The sequence below is a fragment of the Hippocampus bargibanti genome, linkage group LG05 (assembly GCF_051943395.1).
Source record: "Hippocampus bargibanti isolate YZ-2025 linkage group LG05, ASM5194339v1, whole genome shotgun sequence".
In the NCBI taxonomy this organism is placed as follows: domain Eukaryota; kingdom Metazoa; phylum Chordata; class Actinopteri; order Syngnathiformes; family Syngnathidae; genus Hippocampus; species Hippocampus bargibanti.
Window position 1 is genome coordinate 18,407,501 of NC_142738.1, and position 18,203 is coordinate 18,425,703.

General features: G+C 46.7%; 2 protein-coding genes across 4 annotated transcripts in view; both read right to left on the reverse strand.

Moving 5' to 3' along the window:
* Window positions 1-18,203, reverse strand: part of bicd1a (BICD cargo adaptor 1a) — a 110,123-nt gene that overhangs the window by 34,532 nt on the left and 57,388 nt on the right. For 2 of the 3 annotated variants that reach the window (XM_088997107.1, XM_088997105.1), the window contains exon 2: window positions 2,523-2,808. In XM_088997107.1, coding sequence (XP_088853233.1) covers window positions 2,523-2,738 — 216 coding nt within the window. In that variant the 5' untranslated portion in view covers window positions 2,739-2,808. Of the gene's footprint in view, window positions 1-2,522; window positions 2,809-10,175; window positions 10,289-18,203 lie in introns of those variants that run through there. The other variant, XM_088997106.1, reaches the window with a different exon arrangement.
* LOC148898138 (intestine-specific homeobox-like) lies at window positions 7,778-11,611 on the reverse strand. The gene is made up of 5 exons (XM_088997113.1): window positions 10,816-11,611; window positions 10,682-10,738; window positions 10,401-10,549; window positions 10,176-10,289; window positions 7,778-9,756 (listed from the first exon to the last, which is right to left on the reverse strand). The coding sequence occupies exons 1-5, from the start codon at window positions 11,000-11,002 to the stop codon at window positions 9,598-9,600; spliced, it is 666 nt and encodes a 221-aa protein (XP_088853239.1). The 5' UTR covers window positions 11,003-11,611; the 3' UTR covers window positions 7,778-9,597.

The following is an 18,203-nucleotide window of genomic DNA, read 5'->3' on the forward strand; positions in this document are numbered from 1 at the left end:
GTAGATGACATTATTTCTTTTGTCCCCTTCCTTGAACACAAGCAAGTTTGTGTTCAAGGAAGAAGTCGATTGAAACGCATGACAGATAGAACACAGTCATGATTCGAATCCATTTCCTGTGACTGCGAAACAAACATGCAAATCAGTACTACCATCCAATCTTCCGTATTTCATCTCATTAACATCACAGGCGAGCTGGAGCCGATGCACGTTGACATTGGGAGAGAGGCGTGTTACAACTTGCACTGGTTGCCAGTCAGTTGTGTCCATAAAACAATGAGCAATTGTTCTCACTTAACTTCTGAGATTGAAACCTGTGCTAACTACAACTTCATTGTGCTGCTCCAGTAAGGTGACAATGACGAATTTGTTTGGGTGACAAGTGCTGTACTGTGAAGTTTCACACAGAATTAACATGAATCAAACAATTGTGGCTTCAAATTACCTGTGCACAATCCAAATTGATTTCCGATGCATGATGAGTCGCATCCAAATAAATGTGATCATTTTATGAGCCTTCACCAACGGTACTCATACTTATTCTCACCTTATGTTGTTTCTGCAGTGACGTGCAGTCAGGGGAGGCAGGTGAGTCTGTGCCTCACCTGTCATCATGGAAATGTCAAATGACAAAATAAATTAAACAGTTATATTTATTTAGTGATTTGTACTTTAACGTTCTTTTCCATTTAAATTCACCATTTTTGGATATTTTTTTTTATCGCCGAGTTTTCACATTTACCGTTCAAATACTAAGTGGAGACGAGTGGTGAGGCAGCAGTTTGCTGTGCCTCACCATGGATTGCGCAATCACTATGCTAACTGTGCTGGCTTGCTCTGCCGTGAGACCGCATTGCTGTCCCTCTGCATATCACTATTAAAGTTTTCAAAAGCTTTTAGTACATGAACTAAATTTCTACAGTTTAGCTGGTATATATAATGTACAGTCACTGTACATTATAAACACTGTACTACAGTGTTTATTCTATTTTATTTTTATCAAAATTGTGTGCATAGGTGAGGCACACAGTTCTCCTGCCTCATGACAGGGGGCACTGGTGATTAGAGATTCTTTTTGCGACTACTCGGCTCCAGAATAATAGAATTAATGACAGCAAGCTACAGTCAACAGTTAGCAAGTTAAGTGCAACCATCCAGTCATTTTTTCGTGTTGCTTGGCCTTATTTTCAGAATGGAGGATTACATATCTAAATTGAAAGAATTTTCTCAACTGGACTTTCAATCGAAGCAGGAAATAATGATTAAAGGAAGACCAACACCGGACTGTATCGCTCACAAACGGTGAGGGATGAATGTAAATTTCCTGGACAGCTTCTCAGCTTTTTGGCCAAGAAGGATCTCATTGAAACTATTCCTGAAGCGACAAAGTTGCTCCAGCTCGTGCTCACTGTTCCATCTACTACAGCATCAGTGGAGCGCTCATTCTCAGCACAAAAGACTGAAAACATGCAGTCGGAACAGGACTGATCAAGGACGACTTCTGGCAGTGACCTCCATTGAGACAGAGAGACTTGGACTTCATTCTCTTTCAACAGTAACCAAAATGGAACTGTATAGTGCCACTTAGCAGTTTTTTTTGACAACGATACTAGTGCAGCGTGTTCTCCCGGAAACAAATTCCTTGTGTGTCCTACATACTTGGCAATAAAGATGATTCTGATTCTGATTCTGATTTATAAGTAAAGGTAACATGATAATAATGTTTTTTTTTTAATTCTTTGTTTCGATGCTACCGTTTGTATACAGTATATAAAGAATGCTGACATGACATTTTAAACAAAACATGTTAACTGTTGCCAATTAAATGGTGCATAAACTACTCTGTGGAGTTCATATGATTGTAAATCTGACTGTGATGACGTCAGTGCCTCACCAGCCATGAACCTCACCGCACGTCACTGTGTTTCTGTTACTTATAATCACAATTTTAGGCCACATTTCACAGATTTACAGATGTGTTTTTCATCAAAGCTGTTGTCAACATAACTTGAGTATGAGTTCTATTTGGTGTCACTATTTTCCATGATGTCTGATTTCAACTTCAATTTGCTGTTCAAAAATAAATACATGGTAACAATGAAATGTAGGGGCAACTGTGTTTACATAATATGATGATGTGATAGCTCATTTCCAGTTACAGCTGCCATCTGCGAAAAACCGAAATTTGGGGCCCAATTAAAACTAGTTTGACACGCCTGCAGTTTAGCAGAATAGTATCATCAATGAAATTGATAACAAATCGGAAGTATGCATGTAGGATATGGCTCTAAGTATGCATGGTTATACTGAGTGCAGCACCACAAATCTTGAATAAAGATGCCAATTGAAGAGATTGACTTTAAAGTATTTTCACGTGGAGAAATACTTTAGAGAGTGAAGGGATGTCTATGAACTCTCAGGTTCTTCATCTGACCTCCAGCACAAAGCACACAGGTGCTTACACATCATGAGCTATGGACGCCCCCCTGCTTGGAGTGAGTGAGCATCATCTCGTCTCTTACCTCTTGTAATTGTTCCAACTCCTTCCTCAGAGCCTCCTGTCCGCTCTCCAGGTCGGCACACTTGTTTTTCAGCGTCTGGTTTTCCTCCAGGACTACCAGCCCGCACTCCGCAGCCCGAATCTTCTCCCCGTTCGCTTCGATAAGCTCCCGGGACAGCCGTTCCACCTCGGCCCGGTACTGATCCACAGACTCTCCGCATTGCCCGCCGGCCGCCATCGCCCTTCACTGCCCGGCTTTTCTCGTCACCCCTCCGCTCACCCAGCCTGTTGGTCTGCGGTTCTCCTCCCTACAGCGCAGAGGCGGACGGGAGGAGGATGGGGATACGGATATTACGCCTCCTTTTTGGAGAAAATTTAAATATGTGGTCAAAATGTTATATTGTCATTACCCCCCAAAATTTAACACGGCATCAAAAGAACTGTAACGGCATCGAGATGAAGTCGGGTGGTTTTCAAACCACGGCACTCAGGAAAACACGGCGTAATTTCTATGAATCATGGGAGCAAGTGCGCCACCTCTCGGATAATATGTGTCTACATTTTTTTTGCATCTCCACCCACTTTATACAGTAGTTTATATTTTGAAGCATTAGTGATGTACACTTCATTCAAAAGTACACGATGGCGTAACACAGCTATAAACACATAATTAACCGGGGTAAAAAGTTTACCTTCACACAAAACCTTGACATATTTTATGAGATCTTATCCTGTGAATTTATTTATGGTGGTGATAGAGTGGCTTGTGTTGTGCCAGCCTTTCTGTAATTGGCAATTATCAGCAATACCCTCACACAAAAAAAGAAAAGGATATGGGTTGGCTGGGTCATTGTTGGATCCATGTTGGATTCCTCAGTCTTTGAAAAGCAGCAGACATCATGTCATCTTTCAAATGACCTATGCATGACACAATGAATACACACTCCAAATGTTCTAGAACATTGTAAAAATGAAGAATGATTTGGAATAGTTTGTGGTGTGAAGGCCTGCCTAAAAGTTGTGAAGTTCTGGGTTGGAATATTTTCAATCCTACATTCCAAAAACCAGCATGTTATGTTAGACGAAAACTCTGAATCACAGATGCCAAAGTCAAGGCCCGGGGGCCAAATCTGCCCCGCCTCATAATTTTATTTCGCCCTCGAAAGTAAATCAAAATTAAGAAACTCCATGATGCTTGCTAAAGTCTGAACCAAAATTTCAAATCGTCCCATGTAAACCATAATAACAGTTATTATTATTTACTTAAAATTGTAAAACTATCCATCCATTTTCTGCCGCTTATCCGGGGTCAGGTTGCAGGGCAGCAGCTTGAGTAGGGAAGCCCAGACTTCCCTCTCTCCAGCCACTTCTTCCAGCTCGTCCTGGCGGATCCTTAGGCGTTCCCAGGCTAGCTGGCAGACAGACACTTCAGTGTGTCCTGGGTCGACCTCAGGGTCTCCTGCCAGTGGGGCAGGAAGGCGTCCAGGGGGCATCCTAATCAGATGCCCGAGCCACCTCATCTGGCTCCTCTCTATGTGGAGGAGAAGCGGCTCGACTTTGAGCCCCTCCCGGATGACCGAGCTTTTCACCTTATCTCTAAGGGAGAGCCCGCACACCCGACGGAGAAAGCTCATTTCGGCCGCTTGAATCCAGGATCTCGTTCTTTCGGTAACGACCCATAGCGCGTGATCAAAGATGAGGGTTGGGACGTAGATCGACCGGTAAATTGAGAGCTTTGTCTTTTGGCTCAGCTCCTTCTCCACGATAGATCGGTACAAAGTCCCCATCACAGCAGACCCCGCACCGATCCGCCTGTCGATCTCTCGCTCCCTCGTACCGTCATTCGTGAACAAGACTCCCATATACTTAAACTCCACCACTTGAGGCAAGATCTCCTCCCCGACCCGGAGAGGGCACTCCACCCTTTTACGACTGAGAACCATTGTCTCAGATTTGGAATTTTAAAACTAGTTATTCATTAATTTGTTGTGCGCTCTATACAATAAAATACAATACAATACAATACAATACAATACATAACTACAATGAGGCCCGCGGCAAAAAAAACTGTTTGACACCCTTGCTCTAAATTGTCCAAGTGTGTGAATGGTTGTTGGCAAATAATTATTAAATGGTGACCTTTCCATTCCATCACAATAAGAGGCATTATCCATTTTATACGAGGGTGGATGCAAATAGCTACATGAGAGGTGAACCACTTTAGGGAGAGTACTATGATGTTGAACAGTTCAGGACAACTACTATAAAAAACAGAGACATATGGGGTGCTGGAAAATTTTATGTAAAAACTGTACGCTGACTTCCAAAATGGATAATTGTTATCAAACCATGACTTACATCCTAAATATACTGATTTGTAAAATGTAGTTCAAATTCTAATTGAAAAGGATTTTTAAATGTCATGTTCCGAACACGACAGTGGCAGCTGACTTGTCGGAACACTAATGAATGGGGGGATCCCAAAGCAGGCGGCAGAGACGTTGGTGCTGGCAGATGATTTATTAACAAAAGGCGCGGGTCCGAGATAACACGGACCCGGAAAAAACGTGATGAACAGAAAATCACAAAACAGAGCACAGCGAGTGAGCGGGCGGGGGCGATCCGTCCAGCCTCACAAGCTCGGGGAAAAGAAAAAGGCACACGAGGGTCCAAAACAGTGGACGATCTCGAAAGTAGCAGACTTACGCGATTGCGGCTAATAAATACCTCGGGCGAAGCAAACTCTCGTACCGATAGCAGTTCAAGGCACGGGCGAGGCGCGAGGCGTCGTACCTTCCGACACTGGTTTAAATGTCCCAGTGTTTGAGATGACGGATTTGACAGCAGCTGGCGGAGGTCGGGAGCGGAGGCCCCGCCCAGCTGTCAACTCCCACGTGACATTAAATTATTGTGAGGGTTACTTAAATGTTCATTGTAGCATATGTCACACTGCTACAGAATGTTGCGACAGGTCGTAAAGCAGCGGTGACGTCACGACCGCAGGTAGACTAAGATGGTGGCACAATAAACACGTTGACAAAGCCACTCTCCTCCTCTCATTCCTCCGGACACAACATTGGCGACGAAGATGGACTTCTACACAGCTCCCCTCCCCTCGTTTCTCGCGCTCCCCGGTGAGCCACCAGTCCCGTGGTCCCGCTGGTATGACTCGTTTACGACGTATCTGACGGCGACCGGACTAAACGAGGCAAGCGAAGCACGCCGAACGGCTATGCTAATACACAGTTTAGGTAGTGAGGGGCAGCGCATTTTTCGCTCTCTTGGACCCGCGAAGACATACGGGGATTGTGTCAGTTTATTGGCCCGACATTTCGCCCCACCTCAGGGCGTGATTGTCCGGCGGATTGCCTTCCGTCAACGACGGTAACGAACAGGCGAGTCGGTCCACCACTACGTTGCCGACTTGCGGTGTTTAGCGGGCCTCTGTAAATTCGGCCGCTTGGAGGAGGAAATGATTAGGGATCAACTCGCCGAGCACACGATTGATCCCAAACTACGGGAGAAACTGTTATTGTACCCTGACGACCTCCCACTATCGAAGGCTGTGGAAATGCCGTTTCAATTGGAGAACGCAGCACAATTAACGGCTCGGTTCGTGAACCCACCCACACCTTCACACTCTCCCGCGTTGGCACAGATTGTTGCTCCAACCCCTCCACTCCCAGACGCCACCTTCACATACGACGGTGCCGAGATAAATGTGGCCAGACGTCAAGGGGCCGATGCACGCACGCCTTGTGCCAACTGTGGGTCAGCCTCGCATCCCACACGTGCGCCCACTTGCAGAGCCACCGGACAACGATGCCAACGCTGCGGGAAGATGAATCATTTCGCAAGGATGTGCCGCTCTGCTCCCACCTTCACCTACGACCGTACCGAGATAAATGTCGTCAGACATCAACGGGCCAACACACGCAGACCTTGTGCCAACTGTGGGTCTGCCTGGCACCCCACACGCGCGCCAACTTGCAAAGCCATTGGACAGAGATGCCAGCACTGCGGAAGGAGGAACCACTTCGCCAGGATGTGCCGCTCTGCTCCCACGTCAACATACCCGCCACGCCGCTCACCAGACCAGCCGAGGCGAACCACCATCCACTGCGTGGGCTCGCGCGCCAAGCCATTCAAGTGGTGCACAGTGGAACTGGATGGAGTGAGCTTACCACTCCTGCTCGACACGGCAGCCTCCAGGTCACTGTTGAACGTGTCCACAGTTCGACGGCTATTTCCTCATCTCCAGATCGAGGCCAACGCTGAGGACTTGTTTGGCTATGGCCAAACTAAGATTGGTATGGTGGGCACTGCCACCTTCACAGTGCGCTATGGCTCGAGGACTCTCCCCCCCTTCACCTTCCAAATATCCCGTCATGGCGCCAACCTCTTGGGCTTGGACTTGTTTTGTGCACTCGGCTTTTCCATCTCTGACAATGCGGGTGCCACAATTCACCCCCAGGCCAACGGGGGTGGAGAAAGCTCCAACCAAGCAGACGGCCTGCCCTACTCTTCCTCAGCCAGCAGAGGGCCCAACGAGAAGCGCCGGACGAAGCAACGCACACTTACTGTGTCGGACTGGGTCCGCATTCGCCGGCCGTGCTGCTCTCACAAATTGGACTCATTCTGGACAGCACCAGTCCAGATTACCGCCCAACTCGGACCGACCACTTTCTGTCTGGCTGACGGGTCCCGTTGGCATGCCAGCCGCCTAAGGAGAGTGGCGGCACCGACCCCCTCGAACGACTTCTCAGGCAAAAACTACTGACGCCTCGAAGAGCGTCGTGAACCAGCCGTGCCCGTGGGGCCAGAGTCTCGGCCAGCTCGCGTTCGCCTTTGCCCTCGGTATTTGGACAATTATCACAGATTTTGAATGTCCCTAGCCAGTGCTTAGCCTATCGCGTGGCAGAATAACCCACACAGCTAAGCAGGGAAACCGGCAGTCTACCCGGTTTCCCTTGTTACAGAGTGTTTTTGGTTGCTTCAGGGAGGGGAGGTAAATGTAGCATATGTCACACTGCTACAGAATGTTGCGACAGGTCGTAAAGCAGCGGTGACGTCACGACCGCAGGTAGACTAAGATGGTGGCACAATAAACACGTTGACAAAGCAACTCTCCTCCTCTCATTCCTCCGGACACAACATTCATATTTCAGATAAAATGTTTTATTGTCTTAAGTGTATTTAACTTTATACAGTATATAGTGACTGCTTTCCACACTGACAAAAGAGTAATCATGCACGATTGATTTTAAAGGACAACCTCCGGACAAGTTGCGTCCATAATTTATAAAATCACTTCAAATGTCTTCTACTTAGCGCATTTTACCAAGATTCCACCGCATATAGCTATAGTTTACGTTTTAAGACACGTGCTGAATATTCATCAAGTCTTGTTTTCGAGTTGATGACAATACCCAAAGTGATGTCACATTCAGAACGCCCCTGACCGAGAAAGCGACACACAATGCATTTTGGGTACTTTTTTCGTCAGAAAACACCATGTTGATTGTGAAATTAGAAGGAAAACTACGTAAATAACGTGATGGTGAATGGATAGATGGATTTGCCTTTATTAGTCTCGCAGTGGAGAAATTTACATTTCACAGCAGCAAAGTGATGAAAGGAATCGTTGTGTGTCGCAGCCAATTGCAGTAACACACATAAGGAAGGTGTAAGTTTACACAAATTCCCAGCGGACAAATCAGCCCATTTCCAACGGAGCAGAGCAGTCGACCACGAGCGGAAGCGAACGAGGAAGCTAACCAGAGTTAACGATTCGGCACTTGGATAGCGGAAGATTGATGAATGTTTACTCATTTAGTCACACTATATGCTAACTGTGAGCTCAACTGGTGAAAGAGAGCAATTACAATGTTAGTGGAGAAAACCGATTGGACAAACATCCACTTTCCGCCGTGTCATTTTTTACTCTGGAGCGCTGTCGAAAGAGGAGCTCTCTCTCGTCTCAACATCTGATGTTCGTGTGGCGGTCTCCTTTGTGTGTGTGCTAAAACCCACGCCTCTGTCTTCTACCACGGATTTTAACCAATCACGGGCGGCTTTACGGCTCTGATAAGCGGCTTTATATACTGGACGAAACACAGCTTGTGCGCCATCTTGTGCATTTTCTGGGTGCTACATCGGAGTCGAGATCTTCACCGGTTTCATCCCTTGTAGACGGCTCGAATTGATACGGGATGACTTCTTTCATCGATTGCAAACATTTATGCTTTCTTGTTCAGAACTATTTGAATCATATTCATAACTGGATGAGTAACAAGAAAGCATCTTCTCCGAATCTGAACTCTCTGAAGCCATTGTTTTGATTCTGGAGCAAGGCAGTTTGAGAAGGAGTATCCTGATGTGACGTCACAAACAAGGGGGACGGGACTTTCTGAATCTCCCCAGTTTCGCTCATTTGTGGCACTTTTGGGACACTTTAAATCATTTTTATTGGTGTTTTGCATTTAACTAAAAACATCAGCTTGCGTGTTTTGGGTATTTTAGATGCTATAAAACGTTTTTCTGATGTCAGTTAGGAAACAAAAAAGTGGTGTGGGTTGTCCTTTAAAGGGCAGCCATTTTATATTTAGAGCCATCAAGATGAATACAATTTATGAAGGTATTGTTTATTTTATTGTTTTTATGGCATTTGTGTAATTTTGCTGAAATGGCCATAGCGTCCAACAATTATTGCGCATTCATGTTTTGCTCACTTCTTCTGCTGACCTGCGAGCAACCTCAATTTACAAGCTTAAGTTCAGATAAGGACCGGTGGTCAGAAGGTCAAACAGATGAACATAGGCGGCACATTATCTTATCTCTGTTAAAGGAATGAGGTGCCATGAAAATAACATAATCTACTGCACAAGACAGCAGCACAAAATCAAATGAAATTAATTTTGTGTTTATTTAGCCTTTGGACAAACCGTTACAACAGTCTAATATTTAAAGAAGGCATTTATTGCAAAGAAAAATGACTACATAAAAGTGTATTGAGTTGAAAATTAGCTTAAAAACTTCAAAGCCTTCAATACAAAACATTGTGATTCTAAGGTAACAACCAAAGCGTTTCATCACTCTCAGATCACGGTCTGAAGGTTCAAATATGGACTTCTGCGCTGAGTGAAATGTGTGCTGTTCAGCCTGATGGGAGGTGACTTCCCTGTGAGGAGTAGTCTTGAATGCAATAACTCTTGTGAGCAACATGGCAGCCAACACATTGTTGCTCGTCGTGGTTTCTGATGGATGGAGAAAGAGGTGCATATCGATGACACAGTGTCTCATAAGAGCCACAAATAGCTTCATTGATGATAATAGACTTCAATGATTGGACATCTGTTTCAGCAATTTGAGGTTTTCATATCACCACACTCACACAAAAAAAAAGCACACATTCAAACACGGGACAATTTTTTAGGTAACCCGCACATTTGAAAATCTTTCCATGGCAATGTACTGTCACGTTTCTGTGTTACTGGTATGTAATGCACAACCATGATAAGAAAATCAACATCAAATGAAGACTTTGCTACGCCAGTGTCATTTTAAACTCAGTTTTAACATCTCATCAGAAGACAAAATTTTACATTGCATGTCATTATAAATCTGCAGGAATAGATGAAGTGTCCATATGGCATATAAAGTTTTTAAAACTAACCTCATAAAATAATCGGGTATTATTGTGTGAATGTGTATCTTGTCTGTCTGTCAGATGAACGTCTCTCAATGTTTCAGTCTTCCTCCATTTGGCTCGACGGTTTTGAAACCAAATCTAAACAGAACAGCAAAATACATACAAAATAGTGACAGTGAATCCATTAAACAACTTCTGACAAGTCATAAAAATTGAATCGGATAGATCAAGTACATTTCTTAAATGTACCTGTATGCGCCCCTCAGTGAGGAACAAATATGAAGCCAACTGCTCTCTGGTCTTGACATCCAGATATTGAGTCTGCTGAAAGACCTTCTCCATCTCCTGCACCTGCGATGGTGTAAAAGTGACCCTGGTTTGCCTCTTTTTTCTGCCACCTAATACATTGAAATAATTATGTTATCAATAATAGAGGATTTAGATCACAACTTCCTTTGGAAAAAAAGTGAAATTGCAAAGAAATCTTAATTTACCACTCATCATCAATATTATTTTCAAATGATACTCACTGATACAATTTACAGTGGATTTTGGAGATTCTTCATGGTGCCTGATTTCCGGACTTTCTTGAAGGGAAACAAATATATTAATTGAAAATTGTATATTTACGCATAGCGTGTGTAACATGATGTCAAGAGCATACCTGAGCCAAAAAGCTGGTTTGATAGCCGGGTGTTCTCCTTGATAACAGACCAGTTGCGATGAACTTTTTCTTCTTCTCTGGTGCAAGTGGGCTTTTTCAGAATTTCCTCAATGGAATGAGAGATTTTTTTGCGTGGTTCCCGGTCAGATTTCCAGTCTGTGTCATCTCTGTTCCTGATTTCCAGCATTGCAACCAGTAATATTCTATTCAATGTTGGATTTTTCGGCACAAAACACTCAATAAAAAAGCCCAAAAAAACAGTTCTAAGAAAGAAAATTTGCTTTGACTTCCTCCTCTGTTCTTTGGTGTCTATCTTGCACTCTGCTCCCTGAAAGATGAGGGCATTTCGATTGCCCTCCCTTGCATTGCAAACTAGAATCAACTTGGATCACATGGTCAACATGGAGGAGGGGTGATAACAGCATATACTTCTAGGAAAACTCAAATCATCATCTCAAAATTTTCTTGTCACTGTCTCCAAAGAGCACAGTCATCTTCTAATATTACACTGGTGATTTTTGCATTTTAAGTGTGGTAGCCTTAGTCCATCATTCAACACTATATGTCGTTTGGTTAAAATGAAGATCATTTGAAATAACCACCCACTCTAAAGTGGAGCTCCTACTTTTGTCTTATCAACGAATTTATTGGAGCAATACTCTTTATGACCTTGGCCCTTCTGTGGCCTCTCACACCGAGATTCACCTCTCAAGTGTAGTGGGACGAGTGGATACTGACCTCTTGTGTTGGATGCAGTAGCACTGCAGATGCATTTACTGTACTGTACTCTATATACTGTATGCACATATCCAGTATAACACTGTATATATATATATATATATATATATATATATATATATATATATATATATATATATATATATATATATATATATATATATATATCAGTGGTGGGCCGTCAGCGACAGCAAGGCCTTCTCTGCTGGCCTAACATAATCAGACATCATTATCATAATTATAATAAAAGTCAATTTCATTAAAAAAGTATTTTTTCTAAATATATGTTTAATTATTCTACATACTGTTTTCTTGATGTTATATTATATCCATTTGGTTATGCTCCTTTCAGTGTTGTAGTTTTAGGTCAGAGTTTTTAATCCAATCAGAATTCAGCTAGTTTGTGTCGCCAGGCTGGATGAAATCTGACCGACGCCTGAGGGCATCTGTGCGCTGTACATGAACGGGCACATGTAGTTGATATACAGTTGCGATAGCCAATCAGATCACGAGTTGGCACAGTAAAGCCAGCTAGAGGAGCTCGCGTTGAACATGACGTACGCGTCCTGTGATTGGATACTCACTTTACCTCAGCCTTCAGAGGCAGCGCTATGCAAATCAACCAAGCTGACAACAGATCAGACCAGGAAACTTTAGCAGAAAAACCAAGTACAGTAAAGTCTCGTTATATCGATATCGGATATATCGATAGTCCCGGTTATATCGATACTATTTCTATGCACGCACGGAGAAAATTACATGCGAACAGGGTCGGATATATCGATAGTCCCGGTTATAGCGATATTTTTTCGGACTCCCTTGAATATCGATATAACGAGACTTTACTGTATATCTACTCGCTTTTTTTAACCCACAATGGCTGAAGGAGAGGACAACTCGCTGTCGCATGTAGGTAATCCTATTCTCAAGAACAAATGAAAAAGATTTGTTTACTTTTATTTTCAACAAATAGTTCGTTTTGTGAACATCTTGTTTTTCTTATATTTATATCTTGTTATTCTTATATATATATATATATATATATATATTGTGGCGGGCACTAGGACCAGGCATCTCACCCACCAGGTGCAGGGGAGGGGGGAGTTCATGTTGCATGTATTGCACTGCTTTTGCTGTTCAGTTCAGATCCACTTGTTAGCCGTTGGAATAAACACGTCTCCACATTTAGTCGTGTGCGCTCATTCCTCAACGGCTACACTGGTGACCCCGACGATGGAAATGTTCATGGCAACGGACGAAGATGTATCTTCTACGGCCATGTCGCCACGACCGGCGCCCAAACTCGCAGCTGCCGCCTACGCCGCGAAGTTGCCCGAGTTCTGGCACAGCGACCCGGCTTCGTGGTTCCAGCATGTGGAAGCACTTTTTCACCTACGAGGCGTCACGACAGATGACCCAAAATATTACATGGTCGTGGCGTCCCTCGACCAACCGACAACGCATCGCATGATGCAACTTCTGCGCGCGCCTCCACGATGCAGGAAGTACGACGCGCTCAAACAATGGCTGCTCCGACGGTTCACGCTGTCGGCCTCCGAGAGAGCAGACAGACTTCTTTCGCTTCCCGGACTCAGCGACGGAACAGCAGTGGATCTAATGGACAAAATGCTGTCGCTGTTGAATTCGGATGATGGCGGATTCCTTTTTCCCCACATTTTCCTTCGCCAGCTACCACCCGAAGTGCGCGCCGTGCTCGCTAACTCGACGTGCCTAGCCACCGGCGACTATCGTGGCTTGGCGGAAGAAGCAGATAGAGTGCTTCTGGCGATACGGCGGCTAGCCGTGTAAATCGATCCGACCGTCGTGGCCGCAGTGGGATCGCAGAAGCGGCGCGGGAAAGCCACCTGCTATTTCCATCAGCGGTTTGGTACCAAGGCTTGACGCTGCGCACCTCGACGCTGCGCACGAGACGACAGGAATCTTCAACGCCCGACAACCAGTAGCAGCCGTGGGCGCCAGCAACGAAAGCGAGCTGCTTTTCGTCACGGACTCCTCGTCAGGAAGACGTTTCCTGGTGGACAGCGGAGCACAAGTAAGCCTGCTGACGCCCACCGCTGCGGACAAGATGGCAGGTGGATGCGGGCCTGCCTTGTGCGCAGCTAACGGCTCCCATCGCTAACTTCGGTTCCAGGTCGGTGACTGTGCTTTTCCACGGACGGGAATTCAAGTGGAACTTTATTGTTGCCGCGACCACAGTTCCCATAATTGGCGCCGATTTTTTATGTGCTCACGGACTTCTTGTGGACATTGCCAACCGTCGTTTGATTGACGCCATCTCTTTCGCCACTTTTCCGTGTATGGCCGAAGGGCTCGGGGCGTTAACGCATGCAAATTATTTAACATCGGGTAACGTTTATGAATGCCTGCTGACCGATTATCCGTCGTTAACCACACCCGCCTTTTCCAATGCCGATACTAAACAAGGGGTAGAGCATTTCATTCCCACGGTTGGCCCGCTAGTTTTTGCCCGCGCTCGTCGCCTCGACGCGGCAAAATTGGCAATGGCGAAAGGGGAGTTCGCGACGATGGAGCGCTTGGGCATCGTGAGGCGTTCCAACAGCCCGTGGGCCTCACCATTGCACATGGTCCCCAAAAGTGACGGTTCTTGGCGGCCGTGCGGTGATTTTCGTCGGCTTAATAATGTAACCACACACGACCGTTACCCAATTCCGCACATCCAGGACTTTTCCGCACGTTTGGCCGGAGCCGTGATCTTTTCCAAAGTTGACCTCGTTCGCGGTTATCACCAGGTTCCGGTACGGGCAGAAGATGTGCCAAAAACTGCAGTAATAACCCCTTTTGGCCTTTTTGAATTCCTCCGTATGCCTTTTGGCCTGAAGGGGGCGGCACAGACCTTTCAGAGACTGATGGACTCAGTCTTGCGAGGTCTTGATTTTGTATTTGTCTATCTAGACGACATCCTTGTGGCCAGCCCTTCACCGGAGGAACACCTGTCGCACTTAACCGAAGTTTTCAAGCGCCTTGATTCGCACGGCCTTATAGTCAACCCTGTTAAGTGCCAATTTGGTCTGTCCAAGATCGATTTCTTGGGGCATCGCATTTCTCCACAGGGCGCCATCCCCTTACCCGCCAAAGTACAAGCAGTGGTGGATTTCCCCCGCCCGGCCACAGTTAAGGCTCTGCAGGAGTTTTTGGGAATGATCAATTTTTACAACCGGTTTCTTCCTCACGCAGCCGACCTCCTACAACCCCTCTACGGCGCCTTGAGAAAAAAGAAGGCTAACGACCCCGTCGAGTGGGCACCGCAACGAGCACAATCCTTCCAACGGGCCAAGGAAGCTCTTGCGGGTGCAACTCTTCTGGTCCACCCAATCTCAACCGCACAGGTAGCTTTGACTACCGACGCGTCTGATGTTGCCGTAGGGGCGGTGGTTGAGCAGCTTGTGGAGAACGAATGGCAGCCCCTTGCATTTTTCAGTCGAAAACTGCAAGATAACGAACGCAAGTACAGTGTTTTCGACAGAGAGTTGTTAGCACACTATCTTGCAACGCGCCATTTTCGTTTCCTCCTCGAGGGGCGCCGGTTTACCGCATATGTGGATCACAAACCACTCACATTCGCCATGTCAAAGGTGACTGAACCGTGGTCGGCCCGACAGCAACGGCATTTGGCGGCCATTTCTGAATTCACAACTGACATTCAGCACGTGGACGGCAAATGTAACCCTGTGGCCGATTGCTTGTCACGCGCGATTGTGTGTCCAGTCCAGCTCGGAGTGGATTTTTCAGAGATGGCCACCGCCCAATCTGAGGATCCGGACATCCACGAACTAAAGGCAGCAGGCACAGCCCTGAAACTTGAGAAGGTGGCACTGTGTGAAGGGGGTCCCGCTCTCCTCTGCGATGTGTCTACGGGTCGCACTCGTCCCGTGGTTCCGCAGGAGTGGCGTCGGCGAATTTTTAATTCTATTCATTCCCTCTCACACCGTGGCGTCCGGGCGTCAGTCAAACTTATTGGGGCCAAGTTTGTCTGGCCTGGGTTACGGAAGGACGTCAGGAAGTGGGCAGCTGCATGCGTGGCATGTCAGCGCGCCAAAGTCCACAGGCACACCCGAGCAAACCTGGAAACTTTTCCAATTCCGGACAGGAGATTTGACCACGTCCATGTGGATCTGGTCGGGCCCCTCCCTCCTTCGCAGGGTTGCACACATCTCCTCACCATGGTCGATCGAACCACTAGGTGGCCGGAAGCAGTCCCCCTGTCCTCCACGACCTCAGCAGATATTGCTCGCGCATTCCTGTCGTCCTGGGTCGCACGTTTCGGCACGACATCCGATATCACTTCGGACAGAGGCCCCCAGTTTGTGTCCGAGCTCTGGTCGGCCATGGCGCAGTCCTTGGGTGTGCAGGTACACCGCACTATGGCCTACCACCCGCAGGCTAACGGGATGTGCGAACGCTTCCACCGGTCACTGAAAGCCGCGCTACGGGCCGCGCTGTCGGACGGTAACTGGGTCGACCAGCTTCCGTGGGTCCTGCTCGGGTAACGTTCGGCCCCTAAAGAAGACCTTAACGCCGCCCCCGCAGAGTTAGTGCTCGGTCAACCACTCCGCGTTCCTGGTGAATTTCTGCCTGAAGCTTCGGGTGCACCTTCATTCCCCCTTTTGCCAGCAGAGCCCCTGACTCCAGCACCAATTCACCACTGCGTCCCCAAAATATTTGTTCCGTCTGCTCTTAGGTCAGCCCGTTTCGTCTTTGTGCGTCACGATGCCCACCGCTCTCCCCTCCGACCGCCGTACGATGGCCCGTTTAGAGTGCTCGAACACGGTGAAAAGAGTTTTGTGCTCGATATGGGTGGGCGGAGGGAGGGAATTTCAATAGACAGGCTCAAACCGGCTCATTTAGTTGCAGGCGAGGACGTTTCGCCGGCCCAGGCCCCACGTCGCGGACGCCCTCCGAAACCTCCAGCCTCACCGCGGCATGCCAGGGTTGAGTGTCGTTCCCCCACTGAGGTCTCGCCCGAATCACCTACACCACCTAATGACGGACTGCGTAGTCGTTGGAGCAGGCTGGTTAAGCCCCCTGCAAAATTTTCACCTTGACCTTCCTTCTGGGTGTTCTGGGGGGGGGGCTGTGTGGCGGGCACTAGGACCAGGCATCTCACCCAGCAGGTGCAGGGGAGGGGGGAGTTCATGTTGCATGTATTGCACTGCTTTTGCTGTTCAGTTCAGATCCACTTGTTAGCCGTTGGAATAAACACGTCTCCACATTTAGTCGTGTGCGCTCATTCCTCAACGGCTACAATATATATATATATATATATATATATATATATATATATATATATATATATATATATATATATATATATATATATATATATATATATATATATATATAGAGGGCTGGCCTAAAGGACAGCACAGAGGCACTCATCCTGGCTGCCCATGAGCAGGCCCTGAACACCAGAGCCATAGAGGCAGGGATATACCACACCAGGCAAGACCCAAGGTGTAGGTTGTGCAAAGAGGCACCTGAGACAATCCAACACATAACTGCAGGGTGTAAGATGCTGGCAGGGAAAGCCTACATGGCGCGCCATAACCAGGTGGCTGGCGTAGTCTGCCGAAACATCTGTGCGGAGTATGGACTGGAAACCCCAATGTCAAAATGGGTAACACCTCCCAAGGCAGTAGAGAATGACCGAGCAAAGATCCTGTGGGACTTCCAGATACAGACTGACAAGATGGTAATGGCCAACCAACCATATATCGTGGTCATAGATAAAGGGCAAAGGAAAGCCGTTGTCGTGGATGTAGCGGTCCCGAGTGATGGAAACATCAGAAAGAAGGAACATGAGAAAATCGAGAAATACCAAGGGCTCAGAGAGGAGCTGGAGAGAGCCTGGAAGGTAAAGGTGACAGTCGTGCCATTGGTGGTCGGAGCACTCGGGGCAGTGACCTCCAAACTCGACGGGTAGTTGCAATAGATCCCGGGAACAACATCAGATATCTCAGTCCAGAAAAGCGCAGTGCTCGGAACAGCACGGATACTGCGCAGAACCCTCAAGCTTCCTGGCCTCTGGTAGAGGACCCGAGCTAAAATGGGGGACAGACACCACCCATGGTGGGTGAGACGCTGATTTATATATATATATGTGACGGGTGTCACAACAGTGACTGTCTTCATCCCCACGATGCTGCCGTATTAATGAAGACGAGACGCGTGGATGTGTCTTTTTATTTCTTTTATTTCTGCAACACAGTATGGCAGAAGGGATGGGTGAAGTCGCATGGGTTTCGTCTTGTGATTAACCTGAATCTCCTCGAGATTGTTCTCAAATGCAAAACATTGTAGATAACAAAACAGAATTAACAACGTGTGATCGTATAGTGGTTATTTACAGAAAAAGAGAATACAACACAAGTTCACTGTTATTTACAAGATGTCCCTGAACGCATCATGGGCGGAGACTCGGCAGAACACGCGGTGCGCTTGTAATGGCTGGCGCACAGTTCAACCAGCCACGGACACTCACGGGCAAATGAAGCACGACACAAGAAACTAAATATTGTTCAATAAAAACGAAATGAAACAATTATTACCTGCAACACAGTATGGCAGAAGGGATGGGTGAAGTCGCATGGGTTTCGTCTTGTGATTAACTG